This window comes from Mustela nivalis (assembly GCF_964662115.1).
Source record: "Mustela nivalis genome assembly, chromosome: 9".
NCBI lineage: Eukaryota > Metazoa > Chordata > Mammalia > Carnivora > Mustelidae > Mustela > Mustela nivalis.
The window spans coordinates 67,311,107-67,333,364 of NC_139028.1; the positions used below are offsets into that span (position 1 = coordinate 67,311,107).

The window sequence follows — 22,258 nt, forward strand, 5'->3', positions numbered from 1 at the left end:
AATAAAATCTTTAAAAAAAAAACAAAAAGAAGGAATGTTAAATGGAAGTTTAAAAAGCCAACTGACAGAATTCAGGGCAAATATATTCTCAAATACATATATTAAACATACAGTTGTCTTTGTCTTTTCTTTGCCTACTTATTTTATTTGACCCATTTTCTATTGCAATTTTTGTCCTTTTTTCTTATTTATTTATAGGACTGCCTCATAGTTATTTTCCTATTATTAAAAAACTGCTTGCAGGCTGATACTTATCATTTTACTTATTTTATATCTGTCTATATAGACATTTTCTATGTAGGTATAATCAATTGGTTAAGCATTAATTTTATTATTTGTACTTTTTGAGTTCTAATAAGAAATAAGTTCTTATCCAGTTGTCATAAATTTATTTTCCTATATTTTATTCTATATATTTTACATGTTTGCATAGAATATGAAACACCCCTCCCTTTTTAAAATGACAAAACTTAAAAAGAAGGATATGGTAGAGAAAGACACAATCAGATTTTGAAACTCTTTCAAGCCAGCTCAAGAACACTTCTGTTCCTGTGTTTAAGAATGCTTTTAAAGGGACGCCTGGGTGGCTCAGTTGGTTAAGCAGCTGCCTTTGGCTCAGGTCATGATCCCAGTGTTCTGGGATCGAGTCCCATATTGGGCTCCTTGCTTGGCGGGGAGCCTGCTTCTCCCTCTGCCTCTGCCTGCCACTCTGTCTGCCTGTGCTTGCTCTTGCTTCTCTCTCTATGACAAATAAATAAATAAATAAAATCTTAAAAAAAAAAAAGAATGCTTTAAAAAATTTTTCCATTTGGATGTGGTTTTATTTTCCATATCTGTATTATAAAATAGGGTGAATTCTCCTCCCAGTGTCCCAAATGAGGTAAAAATTATGATGAAAATTTACTATAGGTTCACAGTTTCTTCCTAAGGGAGGCGATCCTGTACATAAAGGGGTCAGAATAGCTACATTGTGCGAAATGGCACAAGGCTAATCTTTTCAAAGTTTTGTTAGTAAGACTACATCTGTTTATTTGATTGTTATTTGCTTCTATTTGTTTCTGTTTTTATTTTGTCTTTTCTTTATCACTGAAAGAACACCTGCTTGGGGCTTAGATGTTCATGGAGAATTGAAGAATCCCACCTTAAAACAGAGAGCTGAATACTGGGTTAGTGCTATTTGAACACCATTTACCATTATTTTAATAATGAGAAAATCTGTTAAGACCTATGACCAGGGCTTATCAATATGTCCTGAAATTTCAATCTCATTTTAATATTAAAACAACCAAATTAAGAAGATGACATGGAAAAATGGATGAGTAAAGACCTGCAATAGTTTGCCCTCTGTAAAAGTTATGAAAAAAATTAGATAAATAATTAGGGTCAACTTATTCATAATTCTGGCAGTTAATCAAATTCTTGAAGCCACTTGCAGAGCATTTATTCAAGAAAAATGGCTCAACAGAGTCAAGAACAAAGAGCTTTGCGGAGTTTTAAGTTGTTTGAAAATTATTCTCCTCTCTCCAGCTATGTAGAGCCTTAAAAATAAAAGCTTACATTCCCAGAGAAGTTTGGCAGCCACTGGAGGAAGCAAAATGGAAACTGGGCTCATTCCAATCCTCATTCCCAAAGAATTTTCATTATCTGACTTGTCTGGTAGTTCCTTGGAAGACCTGACTTACACAACTGAACAAAGTTTGTCCAGTATTAAAAGGTTTCTCAAAGAAGGAGACATTTATTGAAAACAAAGCTGGCAAGTGTTTTAGTTTTGTTGCTGCTTGAGGCAACATAGACCATTACAGTAGACAGTAAACTAACCAAAAGAACTGAAATGTTAAAGCTGTAGAAATGAGACATCTTTAGAAGCTTTGGAAAAGACTGACATATCCTTGTAAATCAAGAAGCTCAGAGATATGTGAGGGCAGTGACCATGCTCAGGAAAGACCTAAGAATGCTCTAAGTTTTCACCTCTTGCTAACCTCAGGCTCTGCAAAAGCTGGAAATGAAGGCTAAGGCAGGGTTGTAAACTGCATGGCTGAGTAGGGACTATGTGCTCTAAAATGCACACAAAGCCCCTCAGTAAAGACTGGGTGGTTTATTGTTCTTGGTATTTACAAAAGTCTCTGTTTAATCATTAGCTGACCTCTAGGATAACTGAGTAGAGACTTCAGTAATCACATGAGACAAAGAATATAAACTTTAGAGAATTAGTTCAAGAAAGTGATTAAAGAAATAGCAGCTAGAACAATTAGCAACACAAGCATACCCTAGGAATAAGGGAAAATCCAATTTCCAGAGTTACAGTTTAACCACTGCCCAGTGTCTTTGCATGTTTCATATAGTTCACAGACTAGAAAAAGAATAATCAATAAAAACTGTTCTTGAAAAGCCCAGATGTTTGAATTATTATACAAAGACTTGATATCATCTATTTTAAATATGTTCAAAGGGCTAAAACCAACCATGTCTATAAGATTAGAATTATAAAAAAAGAAAAGAAAAAGAAAACAAATATAAATACTGGAGTTGAAAATTGTAATAAGCAAACTGAAAGGGACTCAAAGGCAGATTTGAACTAGCAAAATAAAGACTCACCAAATGAAAAGACAGGTCAATTGAGGTCAACTAATCTGAGGGACTAAAATTTTAAAAAGTAATAAAAAATGAATAGAACCTAAGAGACATGAGACACTACCAAATGTACCAACATATGATACATAATGTGAGTCTGAGAAAGAAAGGAAATAGAGAACAGTGCAGAAAGAATAGTTAAAGAAATAATGGAGTGTCTGCCTGGCTCAGTTGGCTAAATGTCTGCCCTTGGCTTAGGTCATGATCTCAGGTCCTGGGATTGAGTCCCACTTGGTGGGGAGTCAGTTTCTCCCTCTCCCTCTGTTCCTCCCTCCTGCTTGTGCTCTCTCTCTCTCTCATAGGTAAATAAATAAATAAACAGTGATGGTGATAATAAAGAAAAATGGCAATAAGCTTCCTAAATGTAATTTTTAAATGAATCTATGCATTCAAGAAGCTCAATTATTTTTTGGTAGGACAAATACAAAGAAATCCACAATGGGATAGTTCATAATGAAATTGCTGAAAGCCAAAGACAGAGTATTGAAAACATGGAGGGAAGGTTCACCTGGGTGGCTCAGTGGGCTAAGACACTACCTTTGGCTCAGGTCATGATCTCAGGGTCCTGGGATCAAGTCCCTCATCAGGCTCTCTGCTCAGCAGGGAGACTGCTTCCCTCTCTCTCTCTCTCTCTCTCTCTGCATACCTCTCTGTCTATTTGTGATCTCTCTCTATCAAATAAATAAATAAAATCTTAAAAAAAAAAAAACATGGAGGGAAGCAACTCATTATGTACAAGGACTTGTTAATAGGACTGACAGCTGATAAGTCATCAGAAATCATGGAGGTGACAAAGCAATGTAGTAACATTCAAAGGACTGAAAGAAAAAAAAAATCTCAATTAAGAATTCTATATCTGACAAAACCTCTTCTTTAGAAATGCAGATGACACTCAACAAACTAGGATAGAAGTTTCCTCAACTCAATAAGTTGCATCTGTGTGAAGTTCACAGCTAACATTGTACTTGATGGTGAATGACTGGATGATTTCTCCCTAAGATCAAGAAGATAGGATGTCTGCTCTTGTCACTTTTATTCAACAGTGTACTGGAGGTTCTAGCCAAGGAAATTGGTAAGAATAAGAAATAAAAGGCATCTAGATTGGAAGAGAATAAGTTAAACTATCTCAATTTATAGTTGACATGATCTTTATATAAAAAATCCCAAGGAATCCACTAAAAATAAAAATAAGAAACTATTAGAACTATACATGAGTTCAGCATGTATAGTTAATTACACAATATTTAGGGTCAATATACAAAAATTGCTTATATTTCTATTCATTTGTAATGAACAATCTTGTAACAAATTAGTAAAATGATTCAATTCATAAGAATATGACAAAGAATAAAATACTTAAGAATAAATTTAAGGGGTGCCTGGGTGGCTCAGTGGGTTAAAGTCTCTGCCTTTGGCTGGGGTCATGATCCCAGGGTCCTGGGATTGAGCCCCGCATCGGGCTTTCTGCTCAGTGAGGAGTGTGCTCCCCCACCTTCTCTGCCTGCCTCTTTGCCTACTTGTGATCTCTGTCTGTCAAAAAAATAAAATCTTAAAAAAAAAATAAATTTAAGATGTATAAATTGTATACTCTGAAAAATAGAAAATATTGTTGAAAAATTAAAGGAGACGTGCTCTGCATAATGAATAGGGAAAAATATCACATGTTCATGGGTTGGAAAACTCAACATTGTGAAGATAGCAATACTTCCTAAATTGATCTGCAGATTCAAATCAATCTCTATCAGAATCACAGCTGACTTCTTCATAGAAATTAACAAATTGTTTCTAAAATCCATATGGAGTCTCAGGGATCCAGAATAGTCAAATCAATTCTGAAAAAAAAGCAGTGTGAAATAGGAGGACTCATAATTCCTGAGTTAAAACTTATAATGAAACAGTGATCAAGAAAGTGTGATGCTAATGCAAGAATAGGCACTTAAATCAACAGAAACTTACAAAGTTCTTTCACATTCATTGTCTCACTTGTCACAATAAAATCATAAACACACATGCACACATAAATCTGTGCACACCACATACTTTCAGTCCCAAATGCAATTGGACACTCCCTGAAGCCACCCTAACTTTACCAAGCAGAATTATACTTCTAGCCTCTGGATTCCCATAGGTCTTTACACCCACTGTCTTAATTATTCGTAGCTGCTCACTGTAAGAGGACATGTTTCCCTTACCCGTAGACCTTAAATATTTACTAAAGAAGGGTTCACTCGTGACTTTTCCAGTTTTTAAATGAGCAAGATAGGAACAATAGTCCCTACATATCCTTTCCTTCAGGACGACATTTGAATACAACAGATTTTAGCAATGAAGGGGTGAAGAGAGAACATTAAGGTAAGAAAGGTGCAGAGGTTTGAAGACAGACACTAGACAGATGGTGAATGAAAGAAGCCCAAGAGGAAAATGCTCTAGGAAGGACAAAAGGATGAGAGAAAGAGAGGAGAGAGAGTGGGATTGAAGGCATGGAAAAGAGCGAGTATTGGGAAGGAGATGCAAAAACAAGTTTAATGGAAACTCTCACACCAAGTAAGAGCCTCTGAGTTGGTGCTGACCATCACTGCATCACACTCCTTTGGTTCTCAGAGTCTCTATCAACTGATTTCTTTTCTCTGGCTCTATGTCAGAGCATCTCCTTGTCTGCCTTAGATCCTGTGTTGAACAGAAGTATATTGGCCCAAGTGTCAGGGGAGGGATTTGAAACTAAGCGGGGAAAGGACATACAAAGGGAGGAGAATCCGTATCCCCAAAGGAAAAGAGGAAACAAAGACCATATGAAGCAAGGCCCTAGATTCAATTCTATATATTAAGGAAGGCTGAGCTGTGTAAGAAACATTGAATCGAAAAACTGTGACTCTGAGAAGGTGGCCTCAGGGAAGTAAGTCTGGGTCATATATTTTCAAGTTGGAGAGGAGGTTATTAATATGGGGAATGAATGGGTAATGGGTACAAGATAAGTAGACAGCTCTTAGCAACATTCAAGTAGATGTGAACGATGAAGGGGAAGAGTGGACTAGGTCACCTGAGGGAATTTTGTTCTGCAGGGGGGAAGAGCCGTTTGAAGGGTCACTTTTTATAAAGGGTCTCTTTAATACAGGTGAGGATTGATCAGCAGTTGATTCTTGGCTTGTAAGAAAGATAGTAGAATCATAAATGGCACACAAGCACGATCCTCTGACATTGAGAAAAAATGGGGAAAATGTTATTTTACTGCAATGGGGGGGGGCATTTATAAATGATAAAGTTCCTGGATGGAACAGTCAGGTAAAGGACTCAAAAACAGGTGGGAATTGGAAATAGAAGGAACACTTTTTCTGGTAATTTCCCCAAAGCTGAGAAAAGCAAGAACTAGAGGGCAAGAGGATTGGGCATAGAAGGCGTGGGACATCTGAAAACGGGCTTCCAGAGAGAAAATTGAGAGTGGAGCTGCTAGGGATACTCCCTAGTTTGGGAGTGCAGCAACATCAAGGCTGCCTCAACTGGACTGAAAACACAAGCCCCATGGATTAGCAATAGGGAGCTGCTGTAAACTAAGGCTGCCTTGGAGGCTGATTATGGAGAAGGAGAACTGAAGTCAGAGAAGAATGTTGACTCAGACAAATGGGACCCAGTTAAGTGGGAACTCATAGTGGAGTGCATGGAGTCTGTGGGAGCACCTGGTGAGTGATGGAGGCAACAATTGGCATGGGCTGTAGACTAGAAGAGAGTGTGAGAACAGAGGGTCTGTGCAAACCCATGGTTTTTATGGCATGAGTGTGTGCCCCTAACAGTGTGAACTTATGTGGCTGTGTGAGTGGAGCCTTACCTATTCTCTCATCTTTCTTAATGCTCACCACATGTCAACTCTGTCTCAGACACCGGTGAATAGGACAGCAGCCCTGACTCTTAAGGAGCTCGCAATATATTGGGGCTGAAAAGATTTCAGTGTGGTAAGTTCGAGAGGGAGATAGGTGCTTGCAAGGGAATGCAGATGCCTTGAGAGGGGGCACAGCCCCCCTCGGGGGATGAGGAAAGTCTTCCTGAATGAGAAATATAAACTGGGTAAATAAAAGTGAGGACGGAGGTAGAAGAAGCAGAATATATGAAAGACTACAGAGAAAGAAGAACAGGTTCAGAGACAAGTATTTGATCCAGTTTCAGCAGGAGAAGCAGGAAACATATTTGGGTGAATCTTTCAGGCAGAGGGAGATTATGATTTGTAATCAAGTCAGTACTGTGCTCAAAATTATGTTTAGGAAACATAATTTACATATGGAGGCTGTTGTAGAGACTGGAAGAAGTGCAGACTAGGTGGTGGGAGTGGGGGCAGTTGTTCAGGTAAGTGGATCTGAAGCCTGGTAAACCAGGTAGATGACAAATGCAGATTTGGGAGGTATTAGCACAAGTACACTGAATGAAGCCCAAGCTGTGGGCCAGATCAGTCAGGGCAAGTGGGCGAGTGAGGAGAGGTTGCAGACAGTCCAGAGGAAATACCCACAGTCCTGCTGGGACAGCCTCAGCCTTGATGAGGACTGAAAAGCAAGGCCAGGAGACAAGAGAAGAACCAGTGGAAGATAAAGAAATCAAAACCTAAAGAGGTGTATATGGAAGGACTGACTTTGAAGGAAAGAAGAAAGATAGTAAGTAGTGGAACAGGTAGTAGAATAAGATATTTTTTTAAAGATTTTATTTATTTATTTGTCAGAGAGAGATCACAAGTAGGCAGAGAGGCAGGCAGAGAGCCTCTGCTGAGCAGAGAGCCTGATGTGGGACTCGATCCCAGGACCCTGAGATCATGACCTGAGCTGAAGGCAGAGGCTTAACCCACTGAGTCACCCAGGCTCCCTGAGTAAGATGTTTATATGAGAGCTGTTGTTGTTTTGTTCATTTGTTTTCAAGGTTCTAAAGACATGAATATTTATAAATGCAAAAGATCTAAGAAAGACGATCCAAGAAAAATTAGGAGAAATTGAAGATATAGAAGAGAGAAGTAATTGATGGAACAAAGTCCCAGAGGAGGTAGGAAAAAAAGAGGATTCAGAGAATAGATGGGGAAATTATTCTTTCAGAGATGCATACATACTTACACACATATGCACATATATCCATAGGCACATGCACAGGACTATGTGTATGTGTGTGTTTACACAGCTAGTTTTAAAAATAGTTTAAGAACACATACACATGAAAGTAATTATGGGACCTGCAGATCCAGGTCTTTTCTTTTTTTTCCCCACATAATGTCCAGTGCTCTTTCTAAATGCCACAGCAGACTTCACTGCCTCCATACTTGTCAGAGCATCTGTGATGGGGGAAAAAGAGATGCAGTGTCTTCAGTGCCCACTGCCCCCAATCCCATTCTCCCACATGGTCTACCAAGCAGAGACAATTGCTCCTTGGTGTGGAGCTGTAGCCCTTCTGTACAGAGCCTGGGGCTTTCGCAGAGCTCATTACAGTTCACATACCTATAGTGATTATAGACACAGCCCACATTTCTCTTTCTCTTCCTTCTCCAGGAGGTAAGCCCAGTTTCTTTCTTTCCTCCTAGTGCCACCTTCACCGGACACCTTAAAGATCTACCCAAAATACAAGGAGATACACTTTCCATTGCTTATAGGATAATAAAATCAATCCCCATAGGGACCCCTGGGTGGTTCAGTCAGTTAAGCGTCTACCTTTGGCTCAGATCATGAGCCCAGGGTCCTGGGATTGAGCCCTAGCCTCCAGCTCCCTGCTCAGTGGCGAGTCTGCTTTTCCCTCTGCCCTTACCCTTGTTTATTCTCTCTCTCAAAAAAAAAAAAAAAAAAAAAATCTAAAAAACACAAACATGGACAAAACAAAAGAAAAACAACCCATAGAAGGTATTTATTGAATGGAAAGTAAACTAGCAGACACATTACAGGACAAGACCTATTTAGTACCTGACATGCCAGTTAATTTTAGGCAAACTAATGTAAGTTGAGTTTCTTAGGGTTTCTTTCTAAAGCATATTTCCATCTTTCACTATCTTTTCTGGGATAAGCTGAATTTTCAGGGGAAAAAACTGAATTGTTAAAGGCCTGTGAAGGGTGAGGGTGGGTGGACTGGGCTTCCATGAAGTAGATTTCAACACTGTGGGGAAATAAGAGAGTTCAAGGAAAACTTGTTAAGAGAACTCAAACTGATTTGAAAGATAAAAAGATATTTTTAAAAAGAGCAAAGCAGTGTGGCATTTGACGTGGAATTTTGGAGTAGCTAGTCCCTTGAGAGAAATACAAGTCAGAAGAGAAATGCAAATTGTATCGAATGGAATCAGGTATCCGCTCTGATTTATTTATCCTCATGTGGAAAAAAGATTTTGATAATGGGGCTTCCGGGTGGCTCAATCGGTTAAGTGGCTGCCTTCGGCTCAGGTCATGACCTCAGTGGGGAGTCTGCCTCTCCCTCTGCCTGCCACTCTGCTTACTTGTGCTCTCTCTCCATCTCCCCTTCAAACACATAACTAAAATCTTAAAAAAAAAAAAAAAAGATTTTGATGAAAAGAGTTTCGAGCTAATCCCTATGCTAGATACCATCTTTCCTTTGTATCTTTTCCAGATATAGATCTCAGACTTCTCCTTAAAAAAAATTGTTATTGAAGTACAGTTGTTGACATACAATGTCGGATGAGTTTGAGACGTACAACATAGTACAACAATTGTATTGATTACTCAGTGTTCACTACAATAGGTATAGTCATCACCTGCCACCATAGGGATGTTATTATATATTATTGACTATTCTTTATGTCACAGAATGACTTTTTGATTCTGTGACATTTATTTTGTAACTGGAAGTGTGTTAATTCCCTTTACCTATTTTGCTCCGCACCGAACACACACCCCAGGCCTTCTTTAATATTGGGGTTCCCCTGAGCTTTCTCTTTGGCCCTTTGCTCTGTTTCTCCAAGCTGTTTTCCCTGGAAGGAGGTGCCTTCGGTATACTCATTTGAACATCACTTCATATATCTTCTTACTTGTATTCTTCATCTCTTAAGATGTGAAAGTAAGAAATCTGGATGTATATCTAGAGTTATATATCCTTAATCCTCATGTACACATTATTACCAATTTGTATGGAGAGAAAACAAATTATTTCATAGATCCACTCTCTTTTATCTGAACTCAAGAGCATCTAGTTAAGCATGCTTTCCTCTGTACTAAAGCAATAGCTAGACATTCACTCTCCCTGGATCAAGGCATTTTGTTACTTGCAGACCTCTGTACCCTGCTCACTGCTGCCAGGTGATCTCTTATGTGTCATTTACAAATTCAGAACATGTCATTCCTCACCTGCTTCCTACCATCTCACAACACACACACACACACACACACACACACACACCTGAATAAAACTCTTTAGTGGCTTGTCAGTGATGTTAAGATCACCTAGTGGGGCAAGAATATGGTCCTGGGACAACTGGATATCCATATGCAAAAGAATAAAATTGGACTTCTATTTCACACAATAAAAATGAACTCAAATTAGATCATAAACCTAAGTATAAGAGCTAAATCATAAAACTTTTTTAAAAAATATATGAGTAAATCTTGATAACCTTGGATTATGTAAAGCCTTCAAAGATACGACAACAAAAGTCTAAGTGACAAAAAATGACTTTCAGAAAAATTCAAAATTTGTTCTTCTAAAGGATCCAGTCAAAAAAATGAAGAGACAACCCCCCAGCATGGGAGAAAATATTTAGAAATCAGAATTCACAAAGGACTTTTATCTTGAATATATAAATTCTTACTTAATAATAAAATGACAAATAACCTGTTTAAAAAAAGGGGGGGGGGCTAAAAAGACATTTCTCCAAAGAAGATATGCAAATAGCAGTAAAGTATATGAAAAGATGCTTAACACCATTAGTCCTTTGGGAAATGCAAATTAAAATATCAATGAGATACCACTTCACACCTACCAAGATGACTATAAAAGTCATAATAGCAAATACTGGCAAGGATGTGGAGACATTAGAACCCTTTACACTGCTGGTGAGAATGTAAAATGGTGCAGTCACTGTGGAAAACAGTCTGGAAGATTCTCAAGAGTAAATACATACTCTGGCAATTCTATTCTCAGATATATGCCCAAGAAAAACAAAAAGCCTACGTTAAAAACAAAAAACAAACTTGTAAAAGAAAATTCATAGTCACATTATTCATAAAAATCAAAAAGCAGAAACAATCCAAAATACCTAAAACCTGACGAAATGGTAAAGAAAATGTGGAAAATTCATACCATGGAATGTTATTCAGCCATCAAAGGAATAAAGTACTCACACACATGCAACAATAATGAACTGTAAAAATAGTATGCTAAGTGAAAAAATTCATGTTGCCCAACTCTTCTGTCCTGACTTTTATCCTGACATCCCCCGCCTCCAGTCAGCCTCTCTGCAGGCCCTCCTCCCCCAACCCACTTTCCCAGACCAGGTCAGGTTCATTTCCTAGGTTCGCTTGGGTCAAAAGCTTGCCCTTCCTTTTCTTCTCAAAAGTCGTTGTGCCGTTGAAACATTATAGTTCAGCTCTCAGGCTTCATAAGCTTTGCATGTATTCACAAGGACGTAAAAACCCATATATACGGTCTCTCATAGGGTTCATAGGTCATATAGGTTAAAATCTTGGCATAATTTTTAAAGTTAACGATGTTTTTGCAAAACATACCATTATGATGCGAAACGGTTATCTTTACCTACTCGTTTAAGTTTGGATATTCTTTATTCGGACATTTTAATCAGGCGTATTTTCAGTGTTCCTGAACACCGACACGAAATCGGAAAACCCAAGGGATGACCACTTGCAAGCGCCGTCTGCGGCGCTCAGGTGTTCTCCCGGGCCCCAGGACGTTTGGCGCACAGGTAGGCGGAACAGCGCCCCCGCCGGCAGGTGGGGCCGGCGGGACCACACCCCTGGAGTGTCGGACCCGAGCTGCGCTGGACTGGCGGGCCCTATCAGCAGCCCTCGCCCTCTCTCGCCCCGCCTCTGGGCCCGGAGTCTCTCGGCTGGGGTGGAGGAGGCCGTCGCGGTGAGTCCTCGGCTCCGATCCAGGCCCCAGAGCCCAGGTTAGTGAGCCACTCTGTTCTCTGGCCGGCCACCGCTGTCCGCGCAGGTTCTGGGAGTTCGACCCGCCCTGCAGGCTGGGTTGCGGGGTTCGCAGGTGGACAGGAGTGAGGGAGACCTCTGCGGTTTTGAGTTGACTCACTTTTGCTTGGGAGCTCCTCAGGCCGGGCTCCTCCTGGCTCGGGACCCGGGCGTGGTCTGTGCAAAGGGTCGTGACAAGGGACCGCAGGAGGTCGAGGAGGCAGTCCGGAGGTAGGGGAGGCAGTCCTGAAAGTTTTTTGAGTTCGGGAATGCGTGCAAACCATGGGACTGGCGTGGATTCCGAGGTCAGCATCCCCTCCCCCATCTCTGCCTCTCTGCCCCAGGAAGTGACACCGCTTATCCTCCACCCGGGAGGCCCTGACCTCTCCCCGGGGAGCAAGAGGGTGAGGCTTCCGCCCTCGCCGGACCTGAGGGTCTGTTCCAAGGCCGGGTCCTCCAGCCCTGCGTTTCAGGGAAAGGAGCAGGCCCACGCGCCCCAGGTCCTCACAGTCTACCCAAAACTACTGGGAGTCTTGACCACCTGGGGCTGCTCTCATCTGGATCCTCTAGGGCTTCTCATTCTGTCGGTATGCGGGTCACAGGGAGACGTCCGCCCTTCTGGGACGGGCCACTAACTGTCGCTCCTGGCAGAGGTGGGAGAGCAGTAAAAGATGCGGTCCCTTCGCTTTCCGAGCTGATGATATAGATCATTTTATTTTTATTTCCTTTTCATCCTTCTGACACTAATCTCTTGGAGCTTCAGTTTTTTCTTCCATCTGTAAAATGGACCCAGTAATATTTATACCCTAGAGTTTTGGTGAAAATTAAGTGAGGGGGAGGTTTAACATGGGCGACTGCCTGACAAAGTGTAAATTAAGTCTTTATTCTTGAAAAAATCAATGCTGAGCTTTTAAAAAATTGCCAATTTTTTTTTTTTTTTTCAAAAATAGAGCGGGGAATAAAATGTGTTAAAATGCACTATGGTAACGAAGAGTATAACCAACATCTAAACAAATGAAAGTATAATAAGAGTTTAAAAAATTTGGAATTGCAAGTGGAATATCACAAATGCAGGGGGAAAAATAAGAATTTTGTGAATTAGCTATTTAAAAAAAATACTCAGTGGACTGTCTAAAATTCAGGGAAAAGAAAACTTGTGCAGGAAAGTATTTTAAGAATTTGCCAAGTTATTTAATTGTACGTTTCTGAAATGGATGGGATAGTGATACTCTTTTGAAATAAATTTTGAAAAGAATTTGGGACTGATTTTGTTCCAGTTCCAATATTTATGAAGTGTCACCTGTTAGATAACCATTCCAGATAATAGGTTAAAATAGGCTATAACCCTTCACAAAGGTTAAAAAAAAATACTGTTACAAGAAACTAAACTCTCTTGTAAATGCAGCTTCTACCTGTTTAGGTTTTTTACCACATTTTCAGTAGAGCTCCCAGCTGGTGGGTAGACTGCCCATCTTAGTTCTAACTCATTCTGAGGCCCCATCCTGGGCTAGCTTGTCCTGTCACTGACTTTTATTCTGAAGCCATTTGATATTGAATTGTAAGCTTCTGTTGGAGTGGATGCTTCTGATCTAACTAGGAGCTTATCCTCTTTTTCCTCCCCACCCCACCCCCTCCTTCTAGCTGTTTTGCCCCCAGATTGCATCTGCCTGGGAAGGACGTGCCTTTACGTAAGACAGGGCTTCTGAAACCTTGCTATGCATAGATGTCACCTAGAGATCTTTATTGACTTGCAGAAACTGAATTGTCCAGGATGAGGCTAAGATTCTGCATAAAGAGCTCCAGGGATGCCAATGCTGATAGTCAGCAGACCACCAGACATTCTTTTTCAGGCATCTGCTTCTGATTTAATAGTTCACCAGGACATGAATTTGGGCTCTTTCATTTGCAGATTTGATCCACAGGGCTCTGGCATTTCAGCCTCTGGGATCTGCTCTCCTCCCACAGCCAGGTTGTCATCTCTGATCACACTGCTCTTGAGACAGGCTTTCCTGGGAGACTGAATTGACCCACCTTGGCTCCTTCGGGCTGCGGTCTGGTGTCTTGGGTAGTGTGCAAAAGCTACTAGACATGCTAGCTGCATGCGTCCCTCTACAATTTCTTCCTTTCTGCAGCCTCAACTTTATACCCTCTGACAAGACACATGAACTCTTTCAGCAAAAATCTTTCTCTGTCCTGAATATCTATAGTACTGCGTTAGATGGAAAAGAAATACAGAAATATAACGGGACCACATTTATCATTTTAAGTTTTCCAGTGGCCTCATTAGAAAGAAGAAACAGGTGAAATTGATTTGAATATATTTTACTTAACTCAGTGCATCAATAATATAAAATATTAGGATGTGTTATCAATATAAAAGGTGTTAGTGATATGTTTTAGATTATTTTTCTAACAAAATCTTTTGAAATCTGGTGTGTATTTTATACTTAAAACATCTTTTTTTTTTTTTGCCACATTTCAGGTGGCTACAATATTAGACAGCTCAGTTCTAATTTATGCTGAGAAGATCAGAAAGCCAAGCCTTTAAGTTTTCTCAATGTGTTTCTTTGTTCTGTTTTTGTATTAATAAGCTCTAATGAGCTATAATTTACATCTATAAAATCAATTTTAGGGCGCCTGGGTGGTTCAGTGAGTTAAGCCTCTGCCTTCCGCTCAGGTCATGATCTCAGGGTCCTGGGATTGAGTTCCGCGGTCGAGCTGTCTGCTCAGTGGGGAGCCTGCTTCCTTCTCTCTCTTTCTGCCTGCCTCTCTGCCTATTTGTGATCTCTCTCTGTCAAATAAACAAACAAAATCTTTTTAAAAAAATCAACTTTAAAGCACACAATTCTGTAAGTTTTGTTTCGTATACAGTTGTGCAGCTGCCAACACAACCATTTATAAAGGTCATTTCCATCACCCCCAAAAGTTCCTTGTGTCCTGATGCAGTTAATCCACTTCTCACAATCCTGGGCTTTGGCATCCACTAGTCTGTTTTCAAATAGCAGAGTTTTATTTTTTCTAGGATTTCATATAAATGGAACCATACAATAACTTTTGATATTCACCCTCTTTCCTTTTGTATCATGCTTTTGAGATTTATCTTGTGTAAGTATCAGTTCCATTTTATTGTTTGGTAATATACCATTGTATGGAATATACCACAATCTTTTCATTTACCAGTTAATGGTTTTATGGATTATTTCCAGTTTTGGGCTGTTATTGCATTGCATCTATGAGGCAGAAATGCCCTGTGTCCTGTCCTGTACATGAAGGACACAACTGAGACCCCAGGGCTAGTGTGCCTTCAGTGAGGTGGTGCATTTGTGAGTTGGCTCTTCTTTAATGTCCCCAAGAAGAGTCCAGCTAGGTGAGCAGAGCAAATGGCTTCCAAGGAAAGTGATTAAATGCAGAAACACATACTCACTCACTCTATACATACATAGATACATACATAAGAAAAAATGTCTTTAAAAAATTCTCATTTTGATTTAAGACAATGGTAATACAATTGCATAACTGAAAATGTCTAATAATGAGAATAAAATAGTGTTTTTCAATGAGGGCATCTAAATTCAGCACAAACAGTAAAGTTAGAGTAAGTTCTAGGATCTCAAGTTGGATAGTTAGAGAAGCTTCTAGATTTTTTTTTTTAATTTTATTTTTTCAGTCTTCCAAGATTCATTGTTTATGCACCACACCCCAGTGCTCCATGCAATACGTGCCCTCCTTAATACCCACCACCAGGGTCACCTAACCCCCATATCCCTTCCCTCCAAAAAACCCTCAGTCTGTTTCTCAGAGTCCGCAGTCTCTCATGGTTTGTCTCCTCCTCCGATTTCCCCCAACTCACTTACCCTCTCCTTCACCCAGTATCCTCCATATGTTATTCCTTGTGCTCCACAAGTAAGTGACCATATGATAACTGACTCTCTCTGCTTGACTTGTTTCACTCAGCATAATCTCTTCCAATCCTGTCCATGTCCATGTTGATAAAAAAGCTGGGTATTCATCCTTTCTGATAGAAGAATACTATTCCATTGCGTATATGGACCATATCTTCTTTATCCATTCACCTGTTGAAGGGCATCTTGCCTCTTTGCACAGTTTGGTGATCGTGGCCATTGCTGCTATGAACATTGGGGTACAGATGGCCCTTTTCACTACATCAATATGTTTGGGGTAAATACCCAGCAGTGTACTTGCAGGGTCATAAGGTAGCCTTATTTTTAATTCCTTAAGGAATCTCCACACTTCTTAACTGATCCTTTCCTCAGGCACACGGAGACAACCAACTGAGGTCAAGCTCTTTCACATTGTCCTTAAGTGCCATCTCGTTAAATCTTGTTATGAATTTTAATATTGGGTTTTTCTCCTAGTTCCAAAAGAAGTAAGGAGAAATGAAAAGGGGTAAGAAAGTAATTCATAAATTCTTATAACAGATATTTATGAAGAGCTATCTCTCCACCACACTTTGCTTTGCCCCCGCTAAAAATACGAAGAGGCCCTTTTCCTCCTGGTGACAAGCGAGAGCACTGCAGGATCAGAGAGCATCTCCAGCGTAAGGGTAACCATAATTAATCTTTATTGAGACTACTCTCTGCATTGGCTTAGGTAATTATCACAACTATACTCCTAAGGGAGGAATTGATCTCAGCAATGCACAAAAGATGGAGCCGCATCTCAAATGGGGAATCATTCCAGTGTTCTAAAACTAGATCAATATATTTAGGATTTAGACCTGGGTCTACGTTGCTCTAGCACCAGTGCCTTTTCTGCCCTACACTGCCAGGGAAAAGAAAGCAGCTTAGGTCTGTACGATGTGCTGCCAGGAAGGAAGCAGAGCGGGACTGTGGAGGGAGCCTACAGATATCTTAGGAAGAACTGTAGGGTGCTTTTCAGTGCTAAGAAGAACAGAGCTATCGTATGAATCAGCACAGCGACATCACGACCTGAGCACCCTTGCAGGTGGTGTGGGTAGTGTGAAGAAAACATTCCCTTTAAGAACCAGATGGGTTCCTGGTTAATAACCTGAGACTGGGAGGTGAATAAAACTGGATTGTAATCTTTACTTTGTCACTTACTCACTCTGAGACTTTGGGCAGTTAAATACCTTCTTAAATTCATTTTGGGGGGGGGGGCGCCTGGGTGGCTGAATGGGTTAAGCCTCTGCCTTTGGCTCAGGTCATGATTTCAGCGTCCTGGGATCAATCTCCCCCCCCCCCCCCATCAGGCTCTCTGCGGGGAACCTGCTTCGCCTCCCTCTGCCTGCTGCTCTGCCTACTTGTGATCTCTCTCTGTCAAATAAATAAACAAAATTTAAGAAAAAAAAAAGAGATTCATTTTTCACCTTCATAAAATAGGTGTTATTAAACTTCCCTTATAGAATTATTGTGGGATTTGCTCTTTTTGCAGTATCTTTTTTTACAGTTCATCCATTGCCTAGCACTTAAGTGATCAGAAAATGGTACTGATGATGATTTTCCACCTTCCTGTTACTGTTCTTTTGTTGTTGTTTAGATTTTATTTATTTATTTGTCAGAAAGGGAGAGAGAGTGAGCACAGGCAGACAGAATGGCAGGCAGAGGCAGAGAAAGAAGCTGGCTCCCTGCCGAGCAAGGAGCCTGATATGGGACTTGATCCCAGGACGCTGGGATCATGACCTGAGCCGAAGGCAGCTGCTTAACCAACTGAGCCACCCAGGCGTCCCCCATTACTGTTCTTAAAACAAATACCTTCATACATCATTATCTCCCCACACCACAGATAATGGTGGGGAGCCACAGAACCATGCTTGATTCTCTAGTCTTTTCCCACAAGCACACATCTTCCTGGGGTCCTACACTAGAATGCCTGTGGCCTTCACCGCCACACCTTTCCCTTCTCCCCTTTCCCCCCAGCGCACAGGTCCCTGTCAAAGTGTATGACGGGCCGTGTTGAAATTTCATCAAACAACCTTTCTCATTCCACATTCCTAAAGCCCTGGGTCTGTGTTTGACTTTTACTACTGATACCACTGAATGTCTGGTCAAAGTTCTGAGGTTGAGGACGGGGCCTTGAGCTAGGACTGGACATGTTAGGTTCTGCTAACTCTGGGACTTACAAGATGTTTGATTTTATAATGTCATTCATATCTATTGTTTTTTTAGAGAGCCACAAATACTCTTATTTATTTGGAGTTTTTCTGTGAGGGATAAGGAAAACAGGGAAATGGGAGTTTTAAATCACAACTAGGTATCAAAGATTACCTCAGGGTTATTATGGTCATTGTTTTTTCAGTGTGTCTGGGAAGGTGACCATGATGGATGAGAGGGCCCCGTGAGGAGCAGAACTCTGAGAAGCTGCAAGTGTCTTCACAGTAAAAGGATTCTCATGGGAAAGCTCATGACAAAGAAGGTTCTAGATGGTCATTCCTCAAAAGTTGAGGACCTTAACACACTTGAAACTAATGTAATACCATATGTTAACTCTGCTGGAATTAAAATTTAAAAAGAAGTGTGTAGGTACTGCTATTTCTGAGGATACAGTACTGAACAAAAATGGAACAGTCTCTGATTCCTAGAGTTTATATTCTAGTGGGAGGATTCAAGCAACAAAGATATACATTAGGTAGTGATAAAAAGAAAAATCAAGCATATGGAAGAGTGACTGTGTGGGTGGCCAAGCTTTAGTTAGTCTACACAGAGCCATCTCTGCCAATAAGGGTGTGGGTAAGGAGATGTGGAATGAAGTTACTGAGTCAGGCGGAGATTCGGATGAAGGGTCTTACCTTCAGGAAGTAACAACAAGTATAAATATCTGGAGGCAGCACTGTGTTTTGGTGCCATTTTTTTTTAATTTTTTTTAAATTGAATTTTATTTTTTCAGTGTTCCAAGATTCATTGTTTATGCACCACACCCAGTGCTCCATGCAGTACGTGCCCTCCTTAATACCCACCACCAGGCTCACCCAACCCCCACTCCCCTCCCCTCCAAAACCCTCAGTTTGTTTCTCAGAGTCCACAGTCTCCATGGTTCGTCTCCCCGTCCGACTTCCCTGAATTCACTTTTCCTTTCCTTCTCCTAATATCCTCCATGTTATTCCTTATGCTCCACAAGTAAGTGAAAAACCGTAGTGAAAAGAAGGGCCGTATGTACCCCAATGGTCATAGCAGCAATGTCCATGATCACCAAACTGTTTCAGTGCTTTTAACACCAAGGTTGTATGAGAAAAGATCAAACAGATGATGGCTCACTCAAGGCCACTTCTCTCACGGGCTTCACTTGGTCCCTCCATCCACCAAGAGTGAAGGAAAATCAACCCTTGTTCTGATGAGGGTACAAATTGATGTCTAATATGAGCTGGGGATGAATAACATGTTTGAAGCTTGAATAAGAAGCCCTTGTGACCCCAGGTATCTGGCCTGTTTGTCCAGGATACTCAGCAACCTTTTATTGACAATCGTTTCTTACCCTGAACCCTTTTTTTTTTTCCCCCCCTCACCTACCCAGGATTCTGTAAGCAAGAAACACCTTAGAAATTCTGGCTGGGCAAGCAGGAGCCAGGAGAGAAGCTACAATGACCTCAGCGCTCCTGGTGGACATACGAGATGAAGTAACTTGCCCCATCTGCCTGGAGCTCCTGACAGAACCCCTGAGCATAGACTGTGGCCACAGCTTTTGCCAGGCTTGCATCATGGGGAATAGCACAGAATCGGTGATGGGCCAAGATGGGGAAAGCAATTGTCCTGTGTGCCAGACTAGCTACCAGCCTGGGGACCTACGGCCAAATCGGCACCTGGCCAACATAGCGGACAGGCTCAGAGAGGTGGTGTTGGGCCCCGGGATGCAGCTGGAGGGGATTCTCTGTGTGCACCATGGAGAGAAACTCCAGCTGTTCTGTAAGGAGGATGGAAAGCTCATTTGCTGGCTTTGTGAGCGGTCTCAGGAGCACCGCAGTCACCACACGGTGCTTATGGAGGAGGTTGTCCACGAGGTCCAGGTAGGATTCCAGAGGGAAGGCAAGGAGGAGCAGGGCCCTTGGCAGGAGAGTGTAACTTTTCTCCATGCTGTAATCTCATTTCTTTGGTTTTCCCATTTGCCTAGAGGATGAACCTAGAAAATGCCCTCCTGCCCAAGAGTAGAGACTTTATCTCTTCCTTGCTGCTCAAGACCTGCTCCGCATGAGTACAGGTTGCTAGGGAGGGTAACTAGGGGGCTCGGTGGTTAAGTGTGGGGGATATGGTGGTGGTAAGTGGAAAGTCCTGCATGGACAGGTTCCCTGGGAGAAAAGAGAATCGACCTGCACCCATTGGCTTTTTATGCACACCCCCTGTGCATAAGAGAGCCTTAGGCTTTCTTATTTCTTGGTCCAGCAGGACAGGCTTCCGAGGTCAGCATACTCTCCCCCCATTCACTACATTCTGAGCACAGAGATGAGGTAGTGCTTGACCCTGCTTGCCCTGATGTTTCTTTAAGGAGAAGTTCCAGGAGTCTCTGAGGAAGCTGAGGCTAGAGCAGCAGGAAGCTGAGAGACTGGCCGCGGTTATCATAAGGAAGAGGACATCCTGGAAGGTAAGAAGGATTCTTCCTGAAGGTCTGAAGGTGTCCTGGGAGAAGAATTGGGGCAGGGCATGGGAGTCTGGGTCCTATCTCTTCCTAATTTGGCTGGCAGAGCTGCTCTTTGCATAATCCTTCACTGCAGCCCTTCCCAACAGGGTGTTATTCATAGCATAAGGATAGAGAAGGGGGAATTAGAGAATGAACATATCAAAAAGGAATTCAGATTTTTAAAGATACTTACATAGGAGGGGAACTGTGGCCATTGGCAGCCGGCAATTCCTGACTCCAGACTTTGTTCTACAGTTGGAAGTTCTGGAAGCTCCTGGAAAGACAGGTCACACACCAGCTTATCATTCCCACATGAGTACTCAAAATTGGAAGGGGAGATGGATGCAGAGGCCCAGGAGGCTGGGGAGGCAGCTTTAAATCGAGACCTTCCCCAGGAGCCACAGTCTATGTCTTAGAGTCCTAGGTAAGGTAGCCTGGGGCTCATGGTTTGGGAAGAGCTGAAGAGAGAGTAGAAGGAAAGAACAGCTTCTGAGGGACTTCCTTCCCATCTCTGCTCCTCCTTTCCCCGTGAGACCTGGCCAGGAGAGCGGGGCTGAGCCTGACCCTCCACCCCTGCCCACCCCCAGCCCAGTTCGAGAGCAGAGACCCTAGCTCAGCAGATGAGCAGGCTTTTTCTCTTGCATGTTCCCAAAGAATCAGATGGAACCTGAGAGACACCGGATCCAGACAGAGTTTAATAAGTTGAGAAGCATCCTGGACAAAGAGGAGCAGCGACAGTTGAAAAAGCTGGAGGAGGAAGAGAGGAAAGGGCTGAGTATTTTAGAAGAGGCTGAGAATGAACTGGTCCGGCAGAGCCAGTCACTGAGGGAGCTCATCTCGGATCTGGAGCTTCGGTGTCAGGGGTCAGCAGTGGAGCTGCTGCAGGTAAGGCTCATGAGGAGCCCCCGCAGGCTGAGAGTCATGGCAAAGGGAGACCAGCATTCGTGACCTGGTAGGGGCAAGAAAAAGATTTATTTGGCCCTGGTGGGCTCCTTGCCTATTAAACCGTATGGAGTCATGGGTAAAACATAGGATGATTTGTACTTGTCCCCAAGTACAAATGCTTGGGGACTGTCTCATTTTTATTTATTAAATACAATATGTAATCCCAAAGTTTATTTGTTACCGTGGAGATCTGTTATACCCACTGATGTTCTAGAGCAACATTTCTGAATCTCAACAGTACTGATACTTTGAGCTGGAAATTTGTTGCCATGAGGTACCTTGTAGGATGTTTGGTACCTTGTAGGATGTTTGGTACCTTATAGGATGTTTGGCAAGCCTCCCTGGCCTCCATGTACTGGATGAATGTCAGTAGCATCTCCCCTCAGCTGTGACAACCCAGAATCTTCCAGATATTGTCAGATGTCCCTGTGGGGTAGGTACATAATCCTCTCTCCCGCTGTTGGGATTCACTGGCCACGTGGTACCTGTTGTCTCTGAGGCTGTGTTGGGATCTGTCGGGTACATTTACCCCAGCTTAGTCACAGACCATCACACATCAGGCTCAAGTACTTAGAGATTCTGTATGTCATCATCATTCCTTCTTTGCCTTCACTCTCTCCTCTTGGGCGGAAACATTTAACGTGTTGTAATAGAAGTATAAACAGGTCTTTTTAAGGCACAAAAAAGGCTGGGCTCTGGGGTGTGTGTGTACACATGTGTGCACATGTGTGCGCTAGGAGGGTGCAAGGTGTCAAACTTGGACAGATTTGATGCAGGAGCTTGAACAGAAGTTGAAATCTTTGCAGGTGCTTTCTACGTAGAGTGAATGGGGTGACTGATGATGGAGACAGGATGTACTTTGTAACATGCTGGAAACTTCAGGCTGTTCCTTACTTTCTTGCTTTCCTCTTGCTCTCCCTTTGTTGGTAGAACAATCACTTCTTGACTTATTTTTGAGCCTTGGTGTTGGGGTCATGCAGAAGCTACACTATTGGGGC

The 22,258-nt window shown here is 41.9% G+C and overlaps 1 protein-coding gene across 1 annotated transcript in view; it reads left to right on the forward strand.

The window, feature by feature from the left end:
• The first annotated feature begins 11,607 nt into the window (after positions 1-11,607).
• The window catches only part of LOC309840318 (uncharacterized protein), a 94,680-nt gene continuing 84,029 nt past the window's right edge, over positions 11,608-22,258 (forward strand). Inside the window, exons 1-4 of the mRNA XM_082682385.1 lie at positions 11,608-11,710; positions 19,218-19,707; positions 20,184-20,279; positions 20,970-21,200. Of these exons, the coding sequence (XP_082538511.1) occupies positions 19,285-19,707; positions 20,184-20,279; positions 20,970-21,200 (750 nt within the window). The 5' untranslated portion in view covers positions 11,608-11,710; positions 19,218-19,284. The remainder of the gene's footprint in view (positions 11,711-19,217; positions 19,708-20,183; positions 20,280-20,969; positions 21,201-22,258) is intronic.